The 21915-nt window shown below is 46.1% G+C and overlaps 1 protein-coding gene across 2 annotated transcripts in view; it reads right to left on the bottom strand.

Moving 5' to 3' along the window:
* The window catches only part of WDR55 (WD repeat domain 55), a 219813-nt gene that overhangs the window by 25858 nt on the left and 172040 nt on the right, over positions 1-21915 (bottom strand). For both annotated transcript variants that reach the window (XM_069199396.1, XM_069199395.1), the window contains one exon: positions 19580-19679. In XM_069199396.1, the coding sequence (XP_069055497.1) occupies positions 19580-19679 (100 nt within the window). The remainder of the gene's footprint in view (positions 1-19579; positions 19680-21915) is intronic.

Genomic DNA, 21915 nt, shown 5'->3' with positions numbered 1-21915 from the left:
CTTAGTGGCGAGAACTGTTAGCTAATGAACTCACCATCAAGCCCTCACCACCTAACATCTCACTTCTTGATTTTATTCACTGCCTATAATTAGTATAACTAAAAATAAAATAATACTTACACTATAATACTGTTATCTGTGACATCTGATCGAACCCATGCCCAAAGATTTATTCTGCGACCAGATTTATGACAACTGAGTAGATATGCATCTCCCACCAAAGTGGTGCATATGCCTCAGACAAGTTTATATAGGCCACAACAATGGAAACACAGAGCCTACCAAGTATCCGTCATACGTTCTGTTCTTACTAGCAAAATCCCGAAAGGATAGTGACTTCGGCTGCTGAAGGATTGAACTGCATAGCTAATATCTAATAGAAAAACTCAAACAGTTGCTTTTGGGCTGCCTCTGTGTGAAGAAAAAAAATATCTGATGAATCTTCACATTCCCACATTATTTATATGCAACTATAACATAGGAAATAACGTTTTGATGGTTTTCCAAACCCTCCCTTACACAGCTTTTGGAATCAAATGTCCTCTTACTTGCATGGTAGACAACATTGATAGCACTGACCAAATACACTTGCTCTACCACTGCCAAGAAAAGAGGAAGAATGGATTTTAAGGCTGGTTTACAATTATTTGTCCTAGTCCTTCTTGAGACACCAGACTGTAGTTTGAAAGTAATCACAGTAGACTCCTCAAATGCACACTGAGGGGCTGGTGGTGATGAATGTGGCCAGGAAGAGCACTCTAGGTAAGGGATTGTGTTAAACATAGCAGACCATGAAGGTACCAAGAGGTTGAGATAATCTCCTGGGTTTACCATATGCAACATGGCATCAATATGATGATTTTCTAGAACCACCACACAGAGATTTCCCAATGAAGGTCTTGAGTCTGTCTATGGAACATGCTAGTCCCCTACAGTCACATCTGCTCTAGAATACTACATTAGAAAGAATGAGCTGGATAGAGTCTTATGATATGAAGACATCCTTGTAAGTAAGAGGTCTACGCTGTAGGAAGCTGGCCTGTCTATGTAATGCACCAATGTAGGGGTGAACCACGCCATGGCATAAGCCTTGTATGAGGTAATGTTATTCTATGGAGGGAACATACACTGCATAGGGCCACTTGCAAACGATTTACAGGTTTGATTTTCTGGGCTTAAGGAAAGTAGGGGCCAAGGTACTTAGAATCCCCAGCACGTTCAGGCTACCTGCCCTGGTGTGTCCAGGTGCAGAGGCGCTGGTCACAAGGGTAGCCTCAATCGCTACCGCTGAAGTCATGCTGAAAACCTGTGTAGGAAGCTGGCTCTTTATATGGAATACCAAAATGAGGTATACTGTGCAAAGAGTCTAGGGGTTCCCTTATAAGTAGACAGGGGCTTGCTCTAGCAATCCCAAGACACTCTCTTAAGAGGTAGTGTGGTTGAGGAGCCTTAGGCTTATGAAAGAAGAGAGTTAGACATTTGCTGCATACACAGTCAATAAATTATACATACAAATCAATAAAGAGATCCACACCAATTTCTAAAAATAACACTTGCCTTTACATAATTTTAGGCACCAAGATCACCACGATCAGGTAAGTATGTTTAAAGTTATGGATTTTTACAGGTTGAAAAATCAACAGTGCAATTTCTGAAGCCGTAATACTATCCTATGGAAGAAAGGCATAAGCTGCATACAGATACTTGACAGCAACTTGCAGGACCAATCTTCTGGAGTTAAGGTAAGTATAGGGCAAGGTCCAAGGAAGCACCAACAGGTCACTTCGGGAGGCACCGAAGCATCCGGGTGCCCTAATGTTATTCTACAGGAAAAGGTACATGTACAGAATTCGGGCACTTAGCAACAACTTACAGGACTTAAAGGGGTGACCAAAAGAAAGGGTTGTGAAGCCATCCCAAGAGAATAAGGTGGACCACTCTTAAAAAAAAAAAAAGAAAAAAAAACAGGTAAGCAGTCCACTATAGACCCACAAAAACCTGTCCAGGAGGGTGGGCCCCAAGACACCTCACAAGACAAAAGTGAGTAATGCCTGGGATTTAAAAGAGACTTGGTGCTTTGACTGTAAGCAGACAGGGCACCAAACCAAGGACACTTCCTGTCCTAAAAACAAAGTCAAACCCAGGGGTTGCCTATGAAGAAGCCTCAGAGGATGATTTCTCAGATAAGGAAGTCCTTGTAGCTTTCAACTGGAAAGTGGGACCCAAAGGTGAGTTGGAGATTCCAGAGAGAAGCTGACACTTCCACCGCCTAGTGGTGAATGGAATTCCAACAAATGCCCGGAGGGATACCTTTCTAGTCACACCATTGTGCATGACAGGTTGGTACTCTCAAACTAGTATATCCCAGGTGAGACTAAAAGAATAAGGGCAATCCCAGTGGAGGTTGCTGGTAGGCCTGTGGCTTTAGTAACCCTGGAAATAGCGGGGTCCCTTAGTTGGAGAAGGGTGGTAGTCTGTGCAGACCTCACCCTTGATTGTCTCCTTGGAAATGACCTCCCAGAGGCTGGTCAGAGCCCAAAAGAGGAACCGGTCCAGTGCCAGGCCTCTCCCAAGGATCCTGGAATTGCTGAACCTACAGTTGGTACCAGTAGGACCCAGAAGAAAAGAGAAAAGAAAAAGTGTTGGAAAATTGGGCAACTTTAAGCCAAAGTTCTAGTTAGCCAAGGAAATCCTGCCCCAGCTTGGGAGGACTCCCCAGGTGGAACTAGTGAAGCCCTACCTGATCCACAAAAAGTCCCGACTAGTAAGGCAGCTGTTAAGCATGATATGGTGGTTTGTTTGCTAACAGAAGAGAGAGTGGAAGGAGGGTGCTTGCTACAGGATGTAGTAAGCCCCCACTCTAAAACAGCCAACAGGCACCCTGAACCCAAAGAAGTCTATAAGTTAGCCCCTTCACCTCTCAGCAAAGAGCTAAAGCTGTGTTTCTGGGCACTGACAGCTGCCAGTGGGTTCTGATGGGTATTAGCCTTTACGGCTGTACTGTCATTGGCTTGGTGGTCTGACCCCATGACAAACACCAAGCTAGGCACCCTGAAGCAGTTGGTCATGGTGGGGTTACTTAAGTTGTGAATTACCTCTTTGGGTAAACTGGGGGTTGCCGTGGTTAAGGCAGGGCAAGCAGAGGTGGACTCCTCTCATTCCAAAGAAAAGAGAATGGGCGAGGAAACTAAAGAAGTAGACTAAGTGCATTTTGGACAGTGTCCTAACACTGTTGAGATAGGACAAGCTTCCGAAAGAAAAGGACCTGGACAGAAGGACGTAAGGCAGAGGGCAACCATCCAGCCTGTTTCCTTACTCTTCCTCACCTGACAGATTAGGAAGACACTCCCAGGTTGAGGTTGACTCTCCTGGCCTACTGGCAGTGGGGTTGGTGGTGGATATGTGTAGGAAACTGGGTTTTGGTTGCAGTAGTCCCCCCACTTTTTGCATGGTTTCTGATGGAACTGAGTGAAGTGCACTGGGTTCCTGCTAACAAAGTCCCCAGTGCCAGTGTTCCAAAACCATACACAAGTGGCCAGGCCTTTAGCACTTCTGTAAGTCACTTGTAAGTGGTACCTCTAGTACCTAGGGCATAAGTACCAAAGAGGGTCCCTAAAAGATGCAGCATAACTTGTGCCACTCTAGGGGGCCCAGCACCAAACTCATACAGATTGCCACTGCTAGCTGCGTGACAAGGTTCTCTAAAAAGTGAAAACATGGCATGACAGACATTTTAAGTACATGTGCTGGACAATGGTCAATATGAATTCCCCTGCTACATGATGGCTTCACTGAAACTAAGGATGTTTGGTATCAAACATCTCATATTAATAAGCCCAATCTGATTCAGGTGATGGATTTATTAGTACATGCACCCAAAGGGCACCTTAAAGGTTCCCCTGAAAACCTGCCAACTACTGGTGTGGTGACTGACTGCTTTCCACCAGCTTGCCACCAACAGACAAGTCTCTGACCCACAAGTGTTAGAGCCTCTGCTCTCGGGTGGTCAGGAACAAAGCCTGCTCTGGCAGGGGTGATACACACCCCCAACAAAAGGATGACCTGCAAATCTGCATTCCAAGGCAGGGGGTCTTCAAAGAGCCTACTGCCTTTTGTATGCAGATCTGGCTTCCTTCAGAGGTGAGGAGATGCCGACCCCCCTTGCCAGGGCCCATTTGGCATCTGGATAGGTGGGATAATTATCTATGTAGGAGGTGTGTTGCACTGCCAGGCTGGACACACCTCTAGGGTAATCAGCCTGAATTGAACACAAAATTAAGGCTTCACCCCCATCTTGTAGGTGGTAGAATTAAGAATTCTAGGACAGGGCGATGCCCACTCCCCGAATGAAGTGGTCATCCAGGGACGTAGTGACCCTAGGAGTAAATAGCTGATTGGCTACTATCCCTCGCTCCCCTTTACACCCCTAAATTAAAGTTCTGGTATCAGGCGGTCCCCTAAAGACTCAGATTCACTGGACTACAGGAGGAGGACCCGAAGAGCTGTGAAAAGCAAGAACTGAGGTGCAGCAACTGACTTGACCCCAGCCCAGCCATCCTGCCTGCTGTCCTCAACAATTGCACCAAAGCTATACTCCCTCCAAAAGCCTGGGAGGACTGCCAGCACTTTGAGAAGTAACCAGGATCTCCTGTGGAGAAGTGTGGAAGCGGAGAAGACTCATGAGGACTCTGGAATGCCAAAACCCGACACAGGACGCACCACTGCATGCAAACCGCCCTAGCCAGATTTGAGGTGAGCCAACGGTGCCAGCGTGGTCCCCAGGCCCTAGAGATCCAAAGACACCTTGGGTTTGCCAACAATGGACTTCCCAAAGCTGCCTGCACCCTCTTTTGCAGGCCCCCTCCAATCGCGAATATCCCCTGCGCCGGGACCCGACGCTGCGCCAAAAGACACCACTGCACCTGAGCTCCACAGTCTGAAAAGAAGTGGTCCAACGGTGTCCCTATGTGCCTAAACTGTTGGTATGGCCTTGAACGTTGCCCCATACTCACCTGAAATCCAGAAAAAACAGTCCTGTAAGTCACTGCTAAGTGCCTGTATGAAGTGGCTGTTTCTTTCCCTTAGGACAGAAAGTAACTCTGCACCCGGACACCTCAGTGCCTCCTGAAGAGTCCTGTTGGTGCTGCTTTGGACTTTGCCACATACTTATGTTAACTCCAGAAGAACAGTCCTGTAGGTCATTGTTAAGTGCCCAAATACAGTATATATTTATTTTCCAGTAGGATAACATTGAGGCACCCAACACTGAAAAGCATCTCCACACCCAGAAGTCCTAGTGCCTCCCAAAGTGACCAATTGGTGCTGCCTTGGACCTTGCCCCATATTTACCTTAACTCCAAAAGATTGGTCCTGTAAGTCGCTACTGGGCAGCCGTATGCAGAATTGAAAATGTCACTTACCCAGTGTACATCTGTTCGTGGCATCAGTCGCAGTAGATTCGTATGTTTTGCAATAGCTCGCCATCTGGTGTTGGGCCGGAGTGTTACAAGTTGTTTTTCTTCGAAGAAGTCTTTCGAGTCACGGGACCGAGTGACTCCTCCTTTTGTCTCCATTGCGCATGGGCGTCGACTCCATCTTCGATTGTTTTTCCCCGCAGAGGGTGAGGTAGGAGTTGAATTGTAGTAATAGTGCCCATGCAATGGAGTGACTAAGTATGCACCTATTTAAGGTTGAGATGATACATATACAAATAGTTGAAGGTAACTTCCAAACTGCTACAGGCTCCCGGGGAGGCGGGTGGGCACATGCGAATCTACTGCGACTGATGCCACGAACAGATGTACACTGGGTAAGTGACATTTTCAGTTTGATGGCATCTGTCGCTGTAGATACGCATGTTTTGCATAGACTAGTAAGCAGTTATCTCCCCAAAAGCGGTGGATCAGCCTGTAGGAGTGGAAGTAGTCTGAAATAAGATTTGGATGCATTTAACTATCCATCTGGCTATACCTCGTTTCGATATTGGGTTTCCTGCATGAGGTTTTTGAAATGCAATAAATAGTTGTTTAGTCTTTCTGATGTTCTTTGTTCTGTCAATGTAATACATCAATGCTCTTTTGACATCTAATGTATGTAGTGCCCTTTCAGCTACGGTATCTGGCTGTGGAAAGAACACTGGAAGTTCCACTGTTTGATTTAGATGGAACGGTGAAATAACCTTTGGCAAAAATTTAGGATTGGTCCTTAGGACGACCTTATTCTTGTGTAGTTGTATAAAAGGTTCCTGTATTGTAAACGCCTGAATCTCGCTTACTCTTCTTAGGGAAGTAATGGCGATGAGAAATGCCACCTTCCAGGTTAGGAACTGTATATCGCAGGAGTGCATGGGTTCAAAAGGTGGACCCATAAGTCTAGTTAGGACAACATTTAGGTTCCATGAAGGAACAGGTGGTGTTCTTGGTGGTATAATTCTCCTAAGGCCCTCCATGAATGCTTTAATGACTGGTATCTTATATAGGGAAGTTGAATAGGTAGTCTGCAGGTATGCAGATATTGCTGCAAGGTGTATTTTAATGGAAGAGAAAGCCAGGTTAGATTTTTGTAAGTGAAGCAAGTAACCCACTACATGTTCTGGAGTTGTGTGTAATGGTTGTATTTGATTAATATGGCAGTAGCAAACAAACCTCTTCCATTTACTTGCATAGCAGTGCCTGGTGGATGGCCTTCTGGCTTGTTTTATGACTTCCATACATTCTTGGGTAAGTTGTAAGTGCCCGAATTCTAGGATTTCAGGAGCCAGATTGCTAGATTCAGCGATGCTGGATCTGGGTGTCTGATCTTTTGGTTGTGTTGTGTCAACAGATCTGGCCTGTTGGGCAATTTGATGCAGGGTACTACTGATAGGTCTAGCAGCGTTGTGTACCAGGGTTGCCTTGCCCAAGTTGGTGCTATTAATATGAGTTTGAGTTTGTTTTGACTGAGTTTGTTTACCAGGTAAGGAAGGAGAGGGAGAGGAGGAAAAGCGTAAGCAAATATCCCTGACCAGTTCATCCATAGGGCATTGCCTTGGGACTGTTTGTGTGGGTATCTGGATGCGAAGTTTTGGCATTTTGCGTTCTCCTTTGTCGCAAACAAGTCTATCTGAGGTGTTCCCCAGAGTTTGAAATAAGTGTTCAGAATTTGGGGGTGAATTTCCCATTCGTGGACCTGTTGGTGATCTCGAGAGAGATTGTCTGCGAGTTGATTTTGGATCCCTGGTATAAATTGTGCTATTAGGCGAATTTGGTTGTGAATTGCCCAACGCCAAATCTTTTGTGCTAGCAGGCTTAACTGCGTGGAGTGCGTCCCCCCTTGCTTGTTTAGATAATACATTGTTGTCATGTTGTCTGTTTTGACGAGAATGTATTTGTGAACTATTATTGGTTGGAAAGCTTTTAGTGCTTGAAAAACTGCTAGAAGTTCTAGGTGATTTATATGCAGTTTTGTTTGATGTACGTTCCATTGTCCTTGTATGCTGTGTTGATCGAGGTGTGCTCCCCACCCTGTCATGGAAGCATCTGTTGTTATTACGTATTGTGGCACTGGGTCTTGGAAAGGCCGCCCTTTGTTTAAATTTATGTTGTTCCACCACAGAAGCGAGAGGTAAGTTTGGCGGTCTATTAACACCAGATCTAGAAGGTGACCCTGTGCTTGTGACCATTGTGATGCTAGGCACTGTTGTAAGGGCCTCATGTGCAGTCTTGCGTTTGGGACAATGGCTATGCATGAAGACATCATGCCTAGGAGTTGTAGTACCATCTTTGCTTGTATCCTTTGTGTTGGATACATGCGTTGTATGATGGTGTTGAAATTTTGAATTCTTTGTGGACTTGGAGTGGCTACTCCTTTTGATGTGTCTATTATGGCTCCCAGGTATTGTTGTACCTTGCACGGCAGAATTTTGGATTTTGTGAAGTTGACGGTGAACCCTAGTTTGAAGAGGGTTTGTATGATATGATTTGTGTGATTTGAGCACTCTATTAGCGAATGGGCCTTGATTAGCCAGTCGTCTAGATATGGGAACACATGTATTTGCTGCCTTCTTATGTGTGCAGCGACTACCGCTAGACATTTGGTAAAGACTCTTGGTGCGGTTGTTAATCCGAAAGGCAGTACCTTGAATTGGTAATGTATTCCCTTGAATACAAACCTTAGGTATTTCCTGTGCGATGGGTGTATTGGTATATGGAAATAAGCATCCTTGAGGTCTAAAGTTGCCATGTAGTCGTGTAGTTTTAGCAATGGCAATACTTCTTGTAGTGTGACCATGTGAAAGTGGTCTGATTTGATGAAAGTGTTCACTACTCTGAGGTCTAGGATTGGTCTCAGCGTTTTGTCCTTCTTTGGTATCAGAAAGTACAGTGAGTAAACTCCTGTGTTTATTTGTGTGTTTGGCACTAATTCGATTGCATTCTTTTGCAATAGTGCCTGCACTTCTATCTCCAGGAGATTGGAATGATGTGTTGTCAAATTTTGTGCTTTCGGTGGTACGTTTGGAGGGAATTGTAGAAATTCTATGCAATAACCATGTTGGATAATTGCTAGAACCCAAGTGTCTGTAGTGATTTCCTCCCATGCTTTGTAATAATGACTTATTCTTCCCCCCACTGGTGTTGTGTGGAGGGGGTGAGTGACATGTGAGTCACTGTTTAGTAGTAGGGGTTTTGGGGCTCTGAAATCTTCCTCTATTCCTAGGGAATTGCCCTCCTCTATATTGTCCCCGAAAACCTCCTCTATACTGTCCCTGGTAACTGGACGGTGTTGCTTGTGAGGTGCTGGCTTGTGTGCTCTGACCCCGAAACCCCCCTCTAAAGGGTGTTTTACGGAATGTGCTGTAATTCCCTCTGCTCTGTGGGGAGTAGAGTGCGCCCATGGCTTTGGCAGTGTCCGTATCTTTTTTGAGTTTCTCAATCGCTGTGTCCACTTCTGGACCGAACAGTTCTTTTTCGTTAAAAGGCATATTGAGAACTGCTTGTTGAATCTCTGGTTTAAATCCAGACGTTCGGAGCCATGCATGCCTTCTGATAGTTACAGATGTATTAATTGTCCGTGCAGCTGTATCTGCAGCGTCCATGGAGGAGCGGATCTGGTTGTTGGAAATGGTCTGTCCCTCCCCTCAACCACTTGTTTTGCCCTATTTTGTAAGTCCTTGGGCAGATGTTCAATGAGATGTTGCATCTCGTCCCAGTGGGCTCTGTCATAGCGCGCAAGAAGTGCCTGGGAGTTCGCGATGCGCCACTGGTTTGCAGCTTGTGCTGCGACTCTCTTACCAGCTGCATCGAACTTGCGGCTTTCTTTATCTGGGGGTGGTGCATCTCCAGATGTGTGGGAGTTGGCCCTTTTCCTAGCTGCTCCTACAACGACAGAGTCTGGTGGCAGATGTGTAGTGATGAAAACCGGGTCTGTAGGAGGCGCCTTATACTTTTTTTCCACCCTTGGTGTGATTGCCCTACTTTTGACCGGCTCCTTAAAGATTTCTTTTGCGTGCCGGAGCATACCAGGGAGCATAGGCAGGCTTTGGTATGAGCTGTGGGTGGAGGAGAGTGTGTTGAATAAAAAATCATCCTCGACCTGTTCTGAGTGGAGGCTTACGTTGTGAAATTGTGCTGCTCTAGCCACCACTTGAGAATACGCGGTGCTGTCCTCTGGTGGAGATGGCTTCGTAGGGTATGCCTCCGGACTGTTATCTGACACTGGGGCGTCGTATAGGTCCCATGCGTCTTGATCTTGGTCACCCTGGCTTATGGTGGTGTGAGCTGGGGAGTGTGATGGAGTTTGTGCTGGTGAGACGTTAATCACGGGCGGAGGAGAGGGTGGTGGGGTAACTCTTTTCACCACTTTTGGTTGTGGTGTCTGTTCAGTTTGGAACTCCAACCTTCTCTTTCTTCTAATAGGGGGAAGGGTGCTTATTTTTCCTGTCCCCTGCTGTATGAAAATACGCTTTTGCGTATGGTCCACATCAGTTGATTGTAGCTCTTCCTCAAACCTATGCTTTTGCATTTGGGAGGTTAGCGAGTTCTCTTCTGTATAAGAGCCTGAAGCTGGGTCGGTTGCAGTTTGTTTCGGGACCGAAACCCTGTCTGCGTCCTTTTTCGGCTCCGAGGTGACTTTTTTCATTTTCGGGGCCGAAACCTGTCGGCGCCGATCTTCTTCGGGCCGCTGTCTCGGCGTCGAGCCGTGTCCACACCGGCATCTCGGTGTCGAGGCTTGTCTCCAGCACTTTCTCGGTCCCGAGAAGGCTGCGTGCCGGTGTCTCGACCGGAGTCGGACGATCTCGGCACTGTTTGGGCCTTTTTCGGTGCCGACGGTCGGTCACCGAATTTATGGGTGGAGCCATGGCCTGGTGGCAGTGGCGTCCCCTGTTCCTTGTAAATCTTCCTCTGTGTGTTTTTCGACGTCTTACTCACGGTTTGTGTATCGTCGAATCCTTCGGAGTCTGAGTCTTGGATCGAGAAGGTACCTTCCTCTTCTTGTTCCTCGAACTCTCGGGGGGCTGTCGGCGCGGACGCCATCTGAAGTCTTCTGGCTCGACGGTCTCGGAGTGTTTTTCGGGACCGGAACGCAAGACAGGCCTCGCAGGTGTCTTCACTGTGCTCAGGTGACAGGCACAGGTTACAGACCAAGTGTTGGTCTGTATAGGGGTATTTATTGTGGCATTTGGGGCAGAAACGGAACGGGGTCCGTTCCATCGGCGTTCTTCAGCACGGGGTCGGGCCGACCAGGCCCTGACGGGGGATCGAAAAAACTACCCCCGAAGGGCACCGGAGCTCTTCGATCCTTCGACGCGGTGTTGAATCTAACTACGCCGATCCCGAACGCAACAATACCGACGAAAATCTTCCGAAATTAGCTATCTTTCCGTTCCGAAACTCGGAGCGACAGGAACACGTCCGAACCCGATGGCGGAAAAAAAAACAATCGAAGATGGAGTCGACGCCCATGCGCAATGGAGACAAAAGGAGGAGTCACTCAGTCCCGTGACTCGAAAGACTTCTTCGAAGAAAAACAACTTGTAACACTCCGGCCCAACACCAGATGGCGAGCTATTGCAAAACATGCGTATCTACAGCGACAGATGCCATGGAACATATAGTTTTCCCTACCTTGGATAACATTACCGCTCCAAAAACTGCACTGTCAACTTTTGAAAACTGCAAAAATTCATAATTGCATTGTCAACTTTTGAAAACTGCAAAAATTCATAACTCAAAAAGTACTTACCTGATTCTGATGATCTTGGTATCTAAATTCATATAAAAGTATGTAGTATTTTTATAACCTGGTGTCGAATTTTCTTATTGAGTGCATCTCACTTACTGCCTTTATGTGTGCAATACATGCTTAGCACTACCTTCTGACATGCCTAACTGCTCGCTCACACTACCACAAGAGTGGGCATTTGGGGTGACATTTGTGCTTCTGTAATTCCTTTGGGGTTTGCCTGGACTCTTTGTACAGTGTACCTCTTTTTGGTCCACCATATAAAGATCCCACTTCCTACAGTGGGCATAACCCTGTTCCAGAGTTCTTAATTCCCCCAAAAAACAAGATGGTGAAACCCTTCCTTCGTGGAGCACATCAGGCTGCCCACCTTGAGGGTATGACTAACCTGGAGGTGCAACATGCCTACTGCATTGCTGGGCCTCAGGGCAAGGGGTGGCATTCACCAGATATAGGGGAAGACAGGGTCACATATCAAAGGACGGTAGAGGCCTTGAAGCCTCCAGCCCAGATATGTTAATTTGTTAGCCATCCTACTGGAGGAGATGATAACATCTCCCTTGGAGGAGGCATTGTGTCTGGCCTCTGGCAGCATGGGCTCTCTCCTCCAGAGAGACAAACTTGTCAGTGGAGGCAGACAGGCCAATACCAGTCAGCCAGCGCACTTGAAGACTAGTAGGTTTCATGGGGCACTCAAAGTTACCCGCTGGGTGCATGTCATCATAAAGCCAATACTAGCATCAGTAGGAGTTTATTGAGAGAACATGTTTGATACCAAACACCATAGGTTTCAGTGAAGCCATTATGTAGCTGGGTAACTCGTAATGACCAGTAACCAGTATATGCCTTACAATTGGTTCCCCGTTCACTTGAAGTATCTAGTAATAGAACTAAACATCATAGGGGCATATATACTCTTTCAGATATGCCCTCACGTGTATTATAATGCATCCTTCCTTAGGCGTCTTAAGGTCTGCTGTAGGGGTGATTTACATATAAGACATGCAGTGTATTTGGGCATTCCACACAGGGTGTATGCAATGTCATGTTTTCAAAATAGTTTGCATTATTTGGCACATTTGGCGATGGTTGTCTACATGTGCTTTAGTGTCAGTCACTTAGGGTGGCATGATACATGCAGTACAGAGGGGCCCTCTTTAGTACCTATGACCTAGGTAAAAAGGGTACCATTTACTAGAGACTTATAGGGGTGCTAAAGTCCTTGCCCATTGGGTTACAATTGAGTATTTCGGTTTTAGGGGAAAGAACACTAGCACTGGAGCCCGGTTAGCAAGCTTCAGTGCACTGTCAGGGTCGAAAACCAGCATCCGGTAGTTCAACTGGGTGCAAAGAGCGGAGAGGGGGGGGAATTAGCTGCCAAGTGAAGTCCAGTTTTCTACACATGCAAGTGACAAAGATGGATCACCGGAAGGCAGAATGGGGCAAGACTGTGGGCCACACTCTACCTACACAAGTTTAACTTTTAGCAGTGATGCCCCCACAACCAACCTCAGAACCTTGGTGACATAGTCATTGATTTAAGTATTAGACTATGTAAAGCGCAATTCGACCCAAGACAGTCAAGGACTTTAGAATTCGGCAGACAGAATACTCTTACATGCCAGAAATCCTATACACCTTATTAAAAGTGTCATAGGCACGAATGCTCTTGTAATGCAGTGGGTGGGGCATCCACCATGTTTGTGACAGAGTATCCCTCTTCTAACTCTAACTAAAGCCCTCAATCAGTAGTTTGAAAAACCATAATTTGAATGAATCCCATGACATGAAATAGGGTGCAGGATAAGGATGTCACTGAGGTTGAAAAGATGAAAAAAGACCCTTAATTTCCCCCCTCAGCTCTCTCTGCTAGCATTAATTAGCATAAGAGTAATAGTAGTATTAGAGTATAAACTCTGTTTTTTCGGATGCACTGCAACAACTCTCATAAGAAAGAAATCTTGCCCTTACCTGAGGACATTTTGAGTTACAAAAATTAAGACAGTGCAACATGAGGTATTAGTGGTGACATAAATGAACATCCCTTGGAGACAGACAGGGAAACAGAAGTGCAGATACACTAAGGGGCTGACAGATACAAATGCACAAAGGTACATGGGAGGGAGCTGAAGGCAGAAACGGAGAGGTAGAGATATTGGTAGTGGAAGCAGCATACAAAGAAACAGAGAGGCACTGCTTCTAGGAGTGAGCATGCGCACTGGGGTAGGAGAGAACATGCACCAGAAGAGCAGAACTTGGGCATTGGACAGTGTAGTTGCGATTTTAGGAGACTGAGACAAAGGTACCTGGATACATGCGAATTGGCATCAGGAAATGTGGCAGTACGCCATGGAGATAAGCAAAGGCATCAGACGGAGACACAGGTGTCCGAATAGGGATACATGCTTTGAGACAGGAGATACAGGGGACAGCCATAGAGACAGGGCACTGGTGAGTAAATGACTGAATGATATGGCATTTATACTTTGCACAAACAAAAACAGCTATCTCTGGAACAAAGTGCCCTGCTGCAAGGTGGAAAACACAAAGTAGAATACAATAGACAGGCTGCCCAGAAATCTGTATGCACATGAAAGACCCAGCCCGAGATTGGAAAGCTCTATTCTAGATTTTAATCTGGAACAGAAACTTTTAAATATGTTTTCTAAAGACTACCAAGTTTGGTTATGAACAATGTTCCAAAGGAACAGAATTCCAGAATTTGGCAGTGACAACTGATAGATATCTGCCTCTAAATCTAGTCTTTATAATCCTGGGAACAGTTAAGTTTCTGGGTGGAAGGTACTAAATACAGAGAGCGCTAAGGTAGGAGTGGTGCAGTTCCCTATACAAAGTCTTGTGGAAAAGACACAATGCCTTAAATTGACAATTCTTGTGAATTGGTAGCCAGTGTAGTCTCTCAAGTTCACCTGAGATGGATGTACACTTTAAGACCCACACTAGTCTGGCCGCACAATTCTGCATTAGTTGTAATTTCTGCAAGAGATACTGCAGAAGGCCAACATACAGGCAGTTGCTGTAACCTACCATGGTGAGAATCAGGGCCTCAACAAGGTCCTTCCTAGAGCTGGTGGAGAAGAACAGAACATTTCTGATAAAGCTCAGGAGTTTTATGCCAGTCGAGCATGTGATCTTGATGTGCTCTTTAAATGATAGGCCATGGCCAATCCAAATACCAAGATTTCGATCCTGAACAACAGGAGCAGGAAGAGTGTCAAAAGAGGCTGGCCACCATTCATGGATATAGAGATTGGAGGATCCAAAAACCACAATCTTAATTGTATTTTTCTTAAAGAAGAGGAAACTGGATCTCATCAAATTTGTGGCCTTTTCCAGACAGTACCTGATTTTTTTTGCTGTGTCCCTTGAATTATCCTCTAATCAACTGGGTATTATCAATGTAGGAATAAAAAACGATGGCAAAAGTTTTGTAAAGTATAGCTAATGTAAAAACCTCTAGATTGAACATAGTAGGGTTCAACATCAGTCCCTGTGGTACACCTCTGTTGGAGAGGACCTCAATTTGGAGAGAGTAACTGCCTGTGCTCAATCAGATAAATAAAAGATAGCAACCGGGCCAGAACATTCACATATGTTCCTAATGATTTGAGTCTGTGTAGCAAACATGGATGAGAAATATTGTGAAAAGCAGCTGACATCTAATAAAATCAGTGCGCTCACACCACTGTTTTCACCGAGGTCTCTAAGGTTTTGAGTGGCCTTGACTAGTACTGTCTTAGTGGAGAGATCTCTGCAGAAACCCACCTGGGACAGATGGAGGCAATGGTTAGTCTTAAGAAATGCAACAAGTTGTTTATTTACCACCCTTACCATGAGTTTAGCATAAAGAGGAAGAAGAGAAATAGGATAATAATTAGACATTGTGTTGGGGTCAAGGAGTGGCTTTTTAAGCAGTGGAGTGAACAGGGACCACTTCCAAGAGACAGGGACACCTCCTGCTGTCAAAGAAGAGTTGCAGAGGTCCTTAATGTAAGGTGTAACCACATTACAGACCTTCTTCAGATTTAGGACAGGGCAGAGGCCCAAAGTAGAGGCAAAGATTTAGAAGCAAAAACGTCTGACATTTGTTCTTTAGAAACAGCAGAGAAGGATGTCCAGGATGTCTGGCTCAAGTTGCCTGACTGCTCTGGAGCATTGAGCCCAGGCAAAGGAGGGCTGTAAATAAGATGTATATTTTGTCTATGAAGAAATTGAATAAATTGTCACAAAGCTTTTATGAGGATGGTAGAAAATGACTGGTGTCAGGATCATTACTGGAACAAGGAGTTACAGATGCCAAGTCCTTGGAGCAACAAGATGATGGGGGAGAGAGTGGCACAGAAGACATTGGTGCCAAGAATAGGAGACAGACGACCGGACAGGGACATACAGGGGAATTGGGGGAGTACACAGCCAACAAGACAGAAATGCAAATGCCTTAGACAAGGAAACCTTGCTGTCTCAGCTGGCAGACAATAACAAAGGAACGGATGGGCAAAGACATCTGGATTGGGAAACACAGCAGTTTTGGCACAGGGAGCTCAAGTTAATAAATTATAGTTACTCAACAGTGGGATGCAGGTATAGGGATAGGAGACGCAGGCATCATCACCAAGAAAAGCACAGACTGGTTAGGGAGATGCAATCATTGGAACTTGGGGATAGACATCTCGATAGAAAGACACAGATGACAGGACAGGTAGGCAAAGGGATTTGACAGGAAGACAAAGGAACTAGACAGGGAGGTACAGCACTTGGCCTCACAGGCCTTAAGGGGAGGTATGCAAAGTCACAAGGGTAAAGGCTTACATATAAAAAAAAAAGCAGGGAGACCAATCCATCATAAAAGACAGACCAGTGCTATGCAAGTGAGACACGGTGTAGGAAGCTGGTCTGGTATGTGGTGGACACCTATGGTGTTGGCACCTTATACCAGGTCCAGGTAAACCCTATTAGTGAATGAAGACAGTGTCTAGGAAGCCATGAATCTCTAGAGGTAGCTGTGGATAATCAGCCAACACTTATCTAGGAAGAGTGTAAAGCACTTGCAATACCACAGCAGTCATAATAGCAACTTATTACACCTGAAAGGAACCACACAGTGTTGCAAAAATAAAGGTACTTTATTATAGTAGCACTGAACAAAATTAGTTATAGGCAGTCCCCCCAACTCGAGGTTAGTACACACACTATACATACACATCAATAGTTAGGAATTAGCATAGGAAACAACAAGCATTGGCAAGAAATCGTAGACAATAGCTAGGGCCAGACCATATACTAAAATAGTGTAACAGAAGTGAAGCCCTCCACCCAAGGATATGGAGTATTCAGAGTGGAGCTGGGAGAACTCGGGACCCCAAGAGGTGAGTAGCCAAGTAACCCTCAGCGACCAGGAGAGCGGAGGTATGTACCTGGTCTTTCCAATGACTGACGACCAGGAGAGCAGAGGTATGTACCTGGTCTTCCAAGGACTAACAAGAGGACTTAGAAAGGAAACTTTGCAAGAACAGGACCAGAACAGAGAAACCTAAGGGTGGATTCTGGAAGAAGAGGACTTGCATAAGAAGGGGACAGAGTCCAGTCCACAATGGAATGTCCAGACGGTGCAAGTGTCACTACACACCCCTCTGTGGATTAAGATCCGAGTCGACGGATGAAGGTGAAGATCAGCTATGGAGGCCAGAAGCTGAAGAAAAGTCCATGGAGTCATGCAGGTGATGTCCCACGTCTGGCGTCGGGTCGCAGTTGGTCAGTGATTGGGAGAACCACCAACAAGCCTTGGCAAATGCAAGTTGGAGCAAAAGAAGAGTTGCAGGGCTGAAGAGGACCAACAAGTTTCACAGGACTTGACCCTGGCAGGGGAGTCCAGGCTGACCCTCAGCAGTTGGGAGAGCCAGCAGAAGCAGTCACAGCCCCCAGAGGCAACCCACTGGCAGCAGACAGTAAGTTGCAGTGAGGACCAATCAGCACACCTGGAGAGGAGTCCCACGTCACTGGGGTAGCAGAGGATAGACTGTCCTTGCAAGGATGAAGTGCTGGAGGCCGGGGCTACTTGGAGCCTGAAGATCCATTGAAGCAGGAGTCAACAAGCCTTGGTTGCTGCAAGAGTCGCTGTGCACAGGGGGTGAAGTCCTGCAAGGAGAGGCAAGGGCTCACTGTGTCCCAAAATGGAGAGAGGGCAAAATGGACAGAGGGCAGAGAGGAGCAACAAGACTACTCCGGACCACCAACTGTGTTGCAGGATCCACGCAGTATCAGAGGAATGCAGATCCACGCAGCAAGACGTCGTTGCCTTAGATGCCTGCAGATGCACGGGAGTGACTCCTTCACTCCAAGGGAGATTCCTTCTTGCTTCTTGGTGCAGCTTAAGTCTAGCCAACCCCAAAGGATGCACAGTTGGGGAAATGTTGCTGTTGTTGGAAGAAGCTGGGAAAACAATGTTGCAAGGCGAGATCATCTCGGGAGTTGCAGTCTTGTCGGTTCCTGGTGTGTCCAGTTGCGATTCTGGTGGCCTGGAGCAGAAGAGGTCATGCAGATGATCCCTGGTGGGGGTCTTGTACACCGAATCTGGGGACCCACCCAGAAGGGAGTCCCTAAATAGCCCTAACATGGGGCTTGGTTACTTTGCATGATGACCACCTATCAGAGGGGGGTCACTGACATCATCTGCTTGACGTGGCCACTCAGATGCTCCCAGGGGCCTCTGCACATCTAATTTTCAAGATAGCAGAATCAAGTGGCCACGTGGAGGAGCTCTGGGCACCACCCCAGGGGTGGTGACAGACAGGGGAGCGGACATCCCCCTTTCCTTTGTCCAGTTTCATGCCACAGAAGGGACCAGGTGTCCCTGGACTGGTGCAAACCAGTTTATGCAAGGAGGGCACCAAATGTGCCCATCAAAGCAAACGGGTGGCTTGGGACGGATACCCCTCACCAGCCTTGTAACACCTATTTCCGAGGGAGAGGGTGTTGCCTCCCTCTCCTTCAGGAAATCCTTTGTTCTGCCTTCCACTGCCTGAGCAGATCAAGCAGCAGGAGGAAAGAAACCTGCATGAGGGGCTGCAGCAGCGCAGGCTGCCTGCAACTCCTGAAAGGCTGGTAGGGGCAATACTAGGGGTTCTCTAAGGAGCCCGCAGATTGCATGGAATCATGCCACCAATACTGGCATTAGTATTGGGGTATGATTCCGACATGTTTGATACCAAACATGCCTAGGTTTGGAATTACCATTATGTAGCTGGACCAGTGGCCAGTACAAGGTTAAAATGGCTACCCCGCACATACCAAGTCCAGTGCATTGGAACTGGAGTTCGTAGGGGCAACTCTGCTAATGCAGGGGTGCCCTCACATTCAGGAATCTGCACAATGCCCTCTGAGATAGGAGGGCATACTATATATGTGACTTACAGTGACCGGGTGAAGTGACCAGTGGTGAAAGGATGCATGCACACAGGCTGCAATGGCAGGCCTGCAGAGATAGTTTGCATGGGCTCCCATAGGTGGCATTATACATGCTGCAGCCCATGGAGGACCCCTGGTGTACCAATGGCATGGGTACCCAAGTACCATATACTAGGGTCTTACAGGGGTACACCAGTATGCCAATTGTGGGGTGTAAAGGGTACCAAAGCAACCAAATTTGGAGGAGGGAGCACAATCACTGGGGTACTGTTTTGCAGGATCCCAGTGGAGACAGTCTAAACACACTGATAAACAGGCAAAAAGTATGGGTAACCATGCCCAAAGAGTGACTTTCCTACACAGAGACAGTACACCATGTTGACACAGAATGAAGCAAAAACTCCCAGCCATAAACAGGGCACGGACTTTAGAAAAGAAGACAAGAACACTAGAACAGACAGACACGAGAAATGGGGAAAAAGACACAGATCATGGGACAACAGAGAAGTAGATTGTTTTTGGAAACAATGACTCAAACACAGGCTGGCACCCTGGACTGACAAAGCAGAAAATGGCTCTGCCTTTAGGACAAGAGAAAACCCTCTTCTAGCTTAGATTCTTTGCTAAATCAGAAATGACAGCTAAAATCGAAAACCAAAACAAAAAGACAGCTAAAAAGAAGATTCTACTCCATGCCCAATTACGTCTAAGAAACAGTTTCTAATAGAGAGACTGAGAATCCCAACAGTTATTGAGATCTCTGCACACTGATATTAAACCTAACATTTACCTTAACAAATACCTGATATTAAATGTAACATAAGCCTAAACTCTACCTTTATCTGGGCATAGAGTTGTATCTCCTGAGAGCTCAGTGACAGATACCCTCAACCTTGGCTACCCCAACCACTCACTTTGTAAAGAAATATCCTACCTTCATAAGAGCAATAGAAGTTAGGTCTCCATCCTGGTATTCCGAGAGCAGGTCAAAGCGACGACGCTTGATGTTGAAGACGCCCATGGTTCCATCCCCACTGCATATAAGAAAGGTACTCTGTTACCATCAGGGAACTTAATTAGGATAACAAATGAAAAACCACAGCTACAGAAATAGAGTTAGACAAGAAGTCACCAGAAAGCAAATTAAGAATACCTACTGTAAATAAATAAAAAAAGGCGCCAACCATTTTCTTCTAGTATCTCATGTTTTAGGCTGCACAATAATGATATTCCTACTTTGTCAATATTAATTAGGACGGATGTAAGTCAAGATAGATTAAGCAGAACTTAGGCAGAGTAGGGTTAGGGAGTTTAGTGCATTATCTTTGTACTGCATATGGCATCTTCACAAAAGGAAATTTCCATTTCTGCCCAAGTCCCAACAACGTAGGGTTTGCCCATGTTAATCAAGCTTACATCACACAGTAAAATTAAAACACTGGTAAGAGTGACTAAAACAAAACCACTGATGAATGTGGGTGCAACAAACTACATGCATAATTATCTGGTGCTGGCCTGGACAGCTAATAACCTCAAAAATATGGACACATTACTCACAATAGTAAGACATGAGTGTCGGAAAGTGCCCCTTTTGGACATGGTCACCCCCACTTTTTGCTCACAAATGCTGAGGTTTTTTGACTGAGTTGCACTGTGTTCGCTCTTCACATGTCCCCCAATACCAATGCTCTTTCTCTAAAATCAGGCACATTGTGTACAACTGGCACGCACTCTTGTACCTCTGTAAGCCCCTAGTAAATGGTACCCCTGGTATCTAGGGCTGGGGTATTAGAGAGGGTCCCTAATGGCTGCACCATGTATTGTGCCACCGGGACTTCGGAAAATTGCACACAGCCTGCCATTGCAGACTGCGTGTCATCATGCAAGCCATGAGACAGAACACAACATGGCACACAAATTGCATGCCCCAATCACTGCATCTAAGTATATAGAAGTTACCCCTTGTAGGAAGCCGGCTCTGTATACACTATATCAAAGTGAGATATACAGGGAGTGCAGAATTATTAGGCAAATTAGTATTTTGACCACATCATCCTCTTTATGCATGTTGTCTTACTCCAAGCTGTATAGGCTCGAAAGCCTACTACCAATTAAGCATATTAGGTGATGTGCATCTCTGTAATGAGAAGGGGTGTGGTCTAATGACATCAACACCCTATATCAGGTGTGCATAATTATTAGGCAACTTCCTTTCCTTTGGCAAAATGGGTCAAAAGAAGGACTTGACAGGCTCAGAAAAGTCAAAAATAGTGAGATATCTTGCAGAGGGATGCAGCACTCTTAAAATTGCAAAGCTTCTGAAGCGTGATCATCGAACAATCAAGCGTTTCATTCAAAATAGTCAACAGGGTCGCAAGAAGCGTGTGGAAAAACCAATGCGCAAAATAACTGCCCATGAACTGAGAAAAGTCAAGCGTGCAGCTGCCACGATGCCACTTGCCACCAGTTTGGCCATATTTCAGAGCTGCAACATCACTGGAGTGCCCAAAAGCACAAGGTGTGCAATACTCAGAGACATGGCCAAGGTAAGAAAGGCTGAAAGACGACCACCACTGAACAAGACACACAAGCTGAAACGTCAAGACTGGGCCAAGAAATATCTCAAGACTGATTTTTCTAAGGTTTTATGGACTGATGAAATGAGAGAGTCTTGATGGGCCAGATGGATGGGCCCGTGGCTGGATTGGTAAAGGGCAGAGAGCTCCAGTCCGACTCAGACGCCAGCAAGGTGGAGGTGGAGTACTGGTTTGGGCTGGTATCATCAAAGATGAGCTTGTGGGGCCTTTTCGGGTTGAGGATGGAGTCAAGCTCAACTCCCAGTCCTACTGCCAGTTCCTGGAAGACACCTTCTTCAAGCAGTGGTACAGGAAGAAGTCTGCATCCTTCAAGAAAAACATGATTTTCATGCAGAACAATGCTCCATCACACGCGTCCAAGTACTCCACAGCGTGGCTGGCAAGAAAGGGTATAAAAGAAGGAAATCTAATGACATGGCCTCCTTGTTCACCTGATCTGAACCCCATTGAGAACCTGTGGTCCATCATCAAATGTGAGATTTACAAGGAGGGAAAACAGTACACCTCTCTGAACAGTGTCTGGGAGGCTGTGGTTGCTGCTGCACGCAATGTTGATGGTGAACAGATCAAAACACTGACAGAATCCATGGATGGCAGGCTTTTGAGTGTCCTTGCAAAGAAAGGTGGCTATATTGGTCACTGATTTGTTTTTGTTTTGTTTTTGAAGGTCAGA

The sequence above is a fragment of the Pleurodeles waltl genome, chromosome 7 (assembly GCF_031143425.1).
Source record: "Pleurodeles waltl isolate 20211129_DDA chromosome 7, aPleWal1.hap1.20221129, whole genome shotgun sequence".
Taxonomy (NCBI): domain Eukaryota; kingdom Metazoa; phylum Chordata; class Amphibia; order Caudata; family Salamandridae; genus Pleurodeles; species Pleurodeles waltl.
Note: the sequence above shows the minus strand (reverse complement) of the source record. Positions and strands in the feature narration are given on the sequence as shown.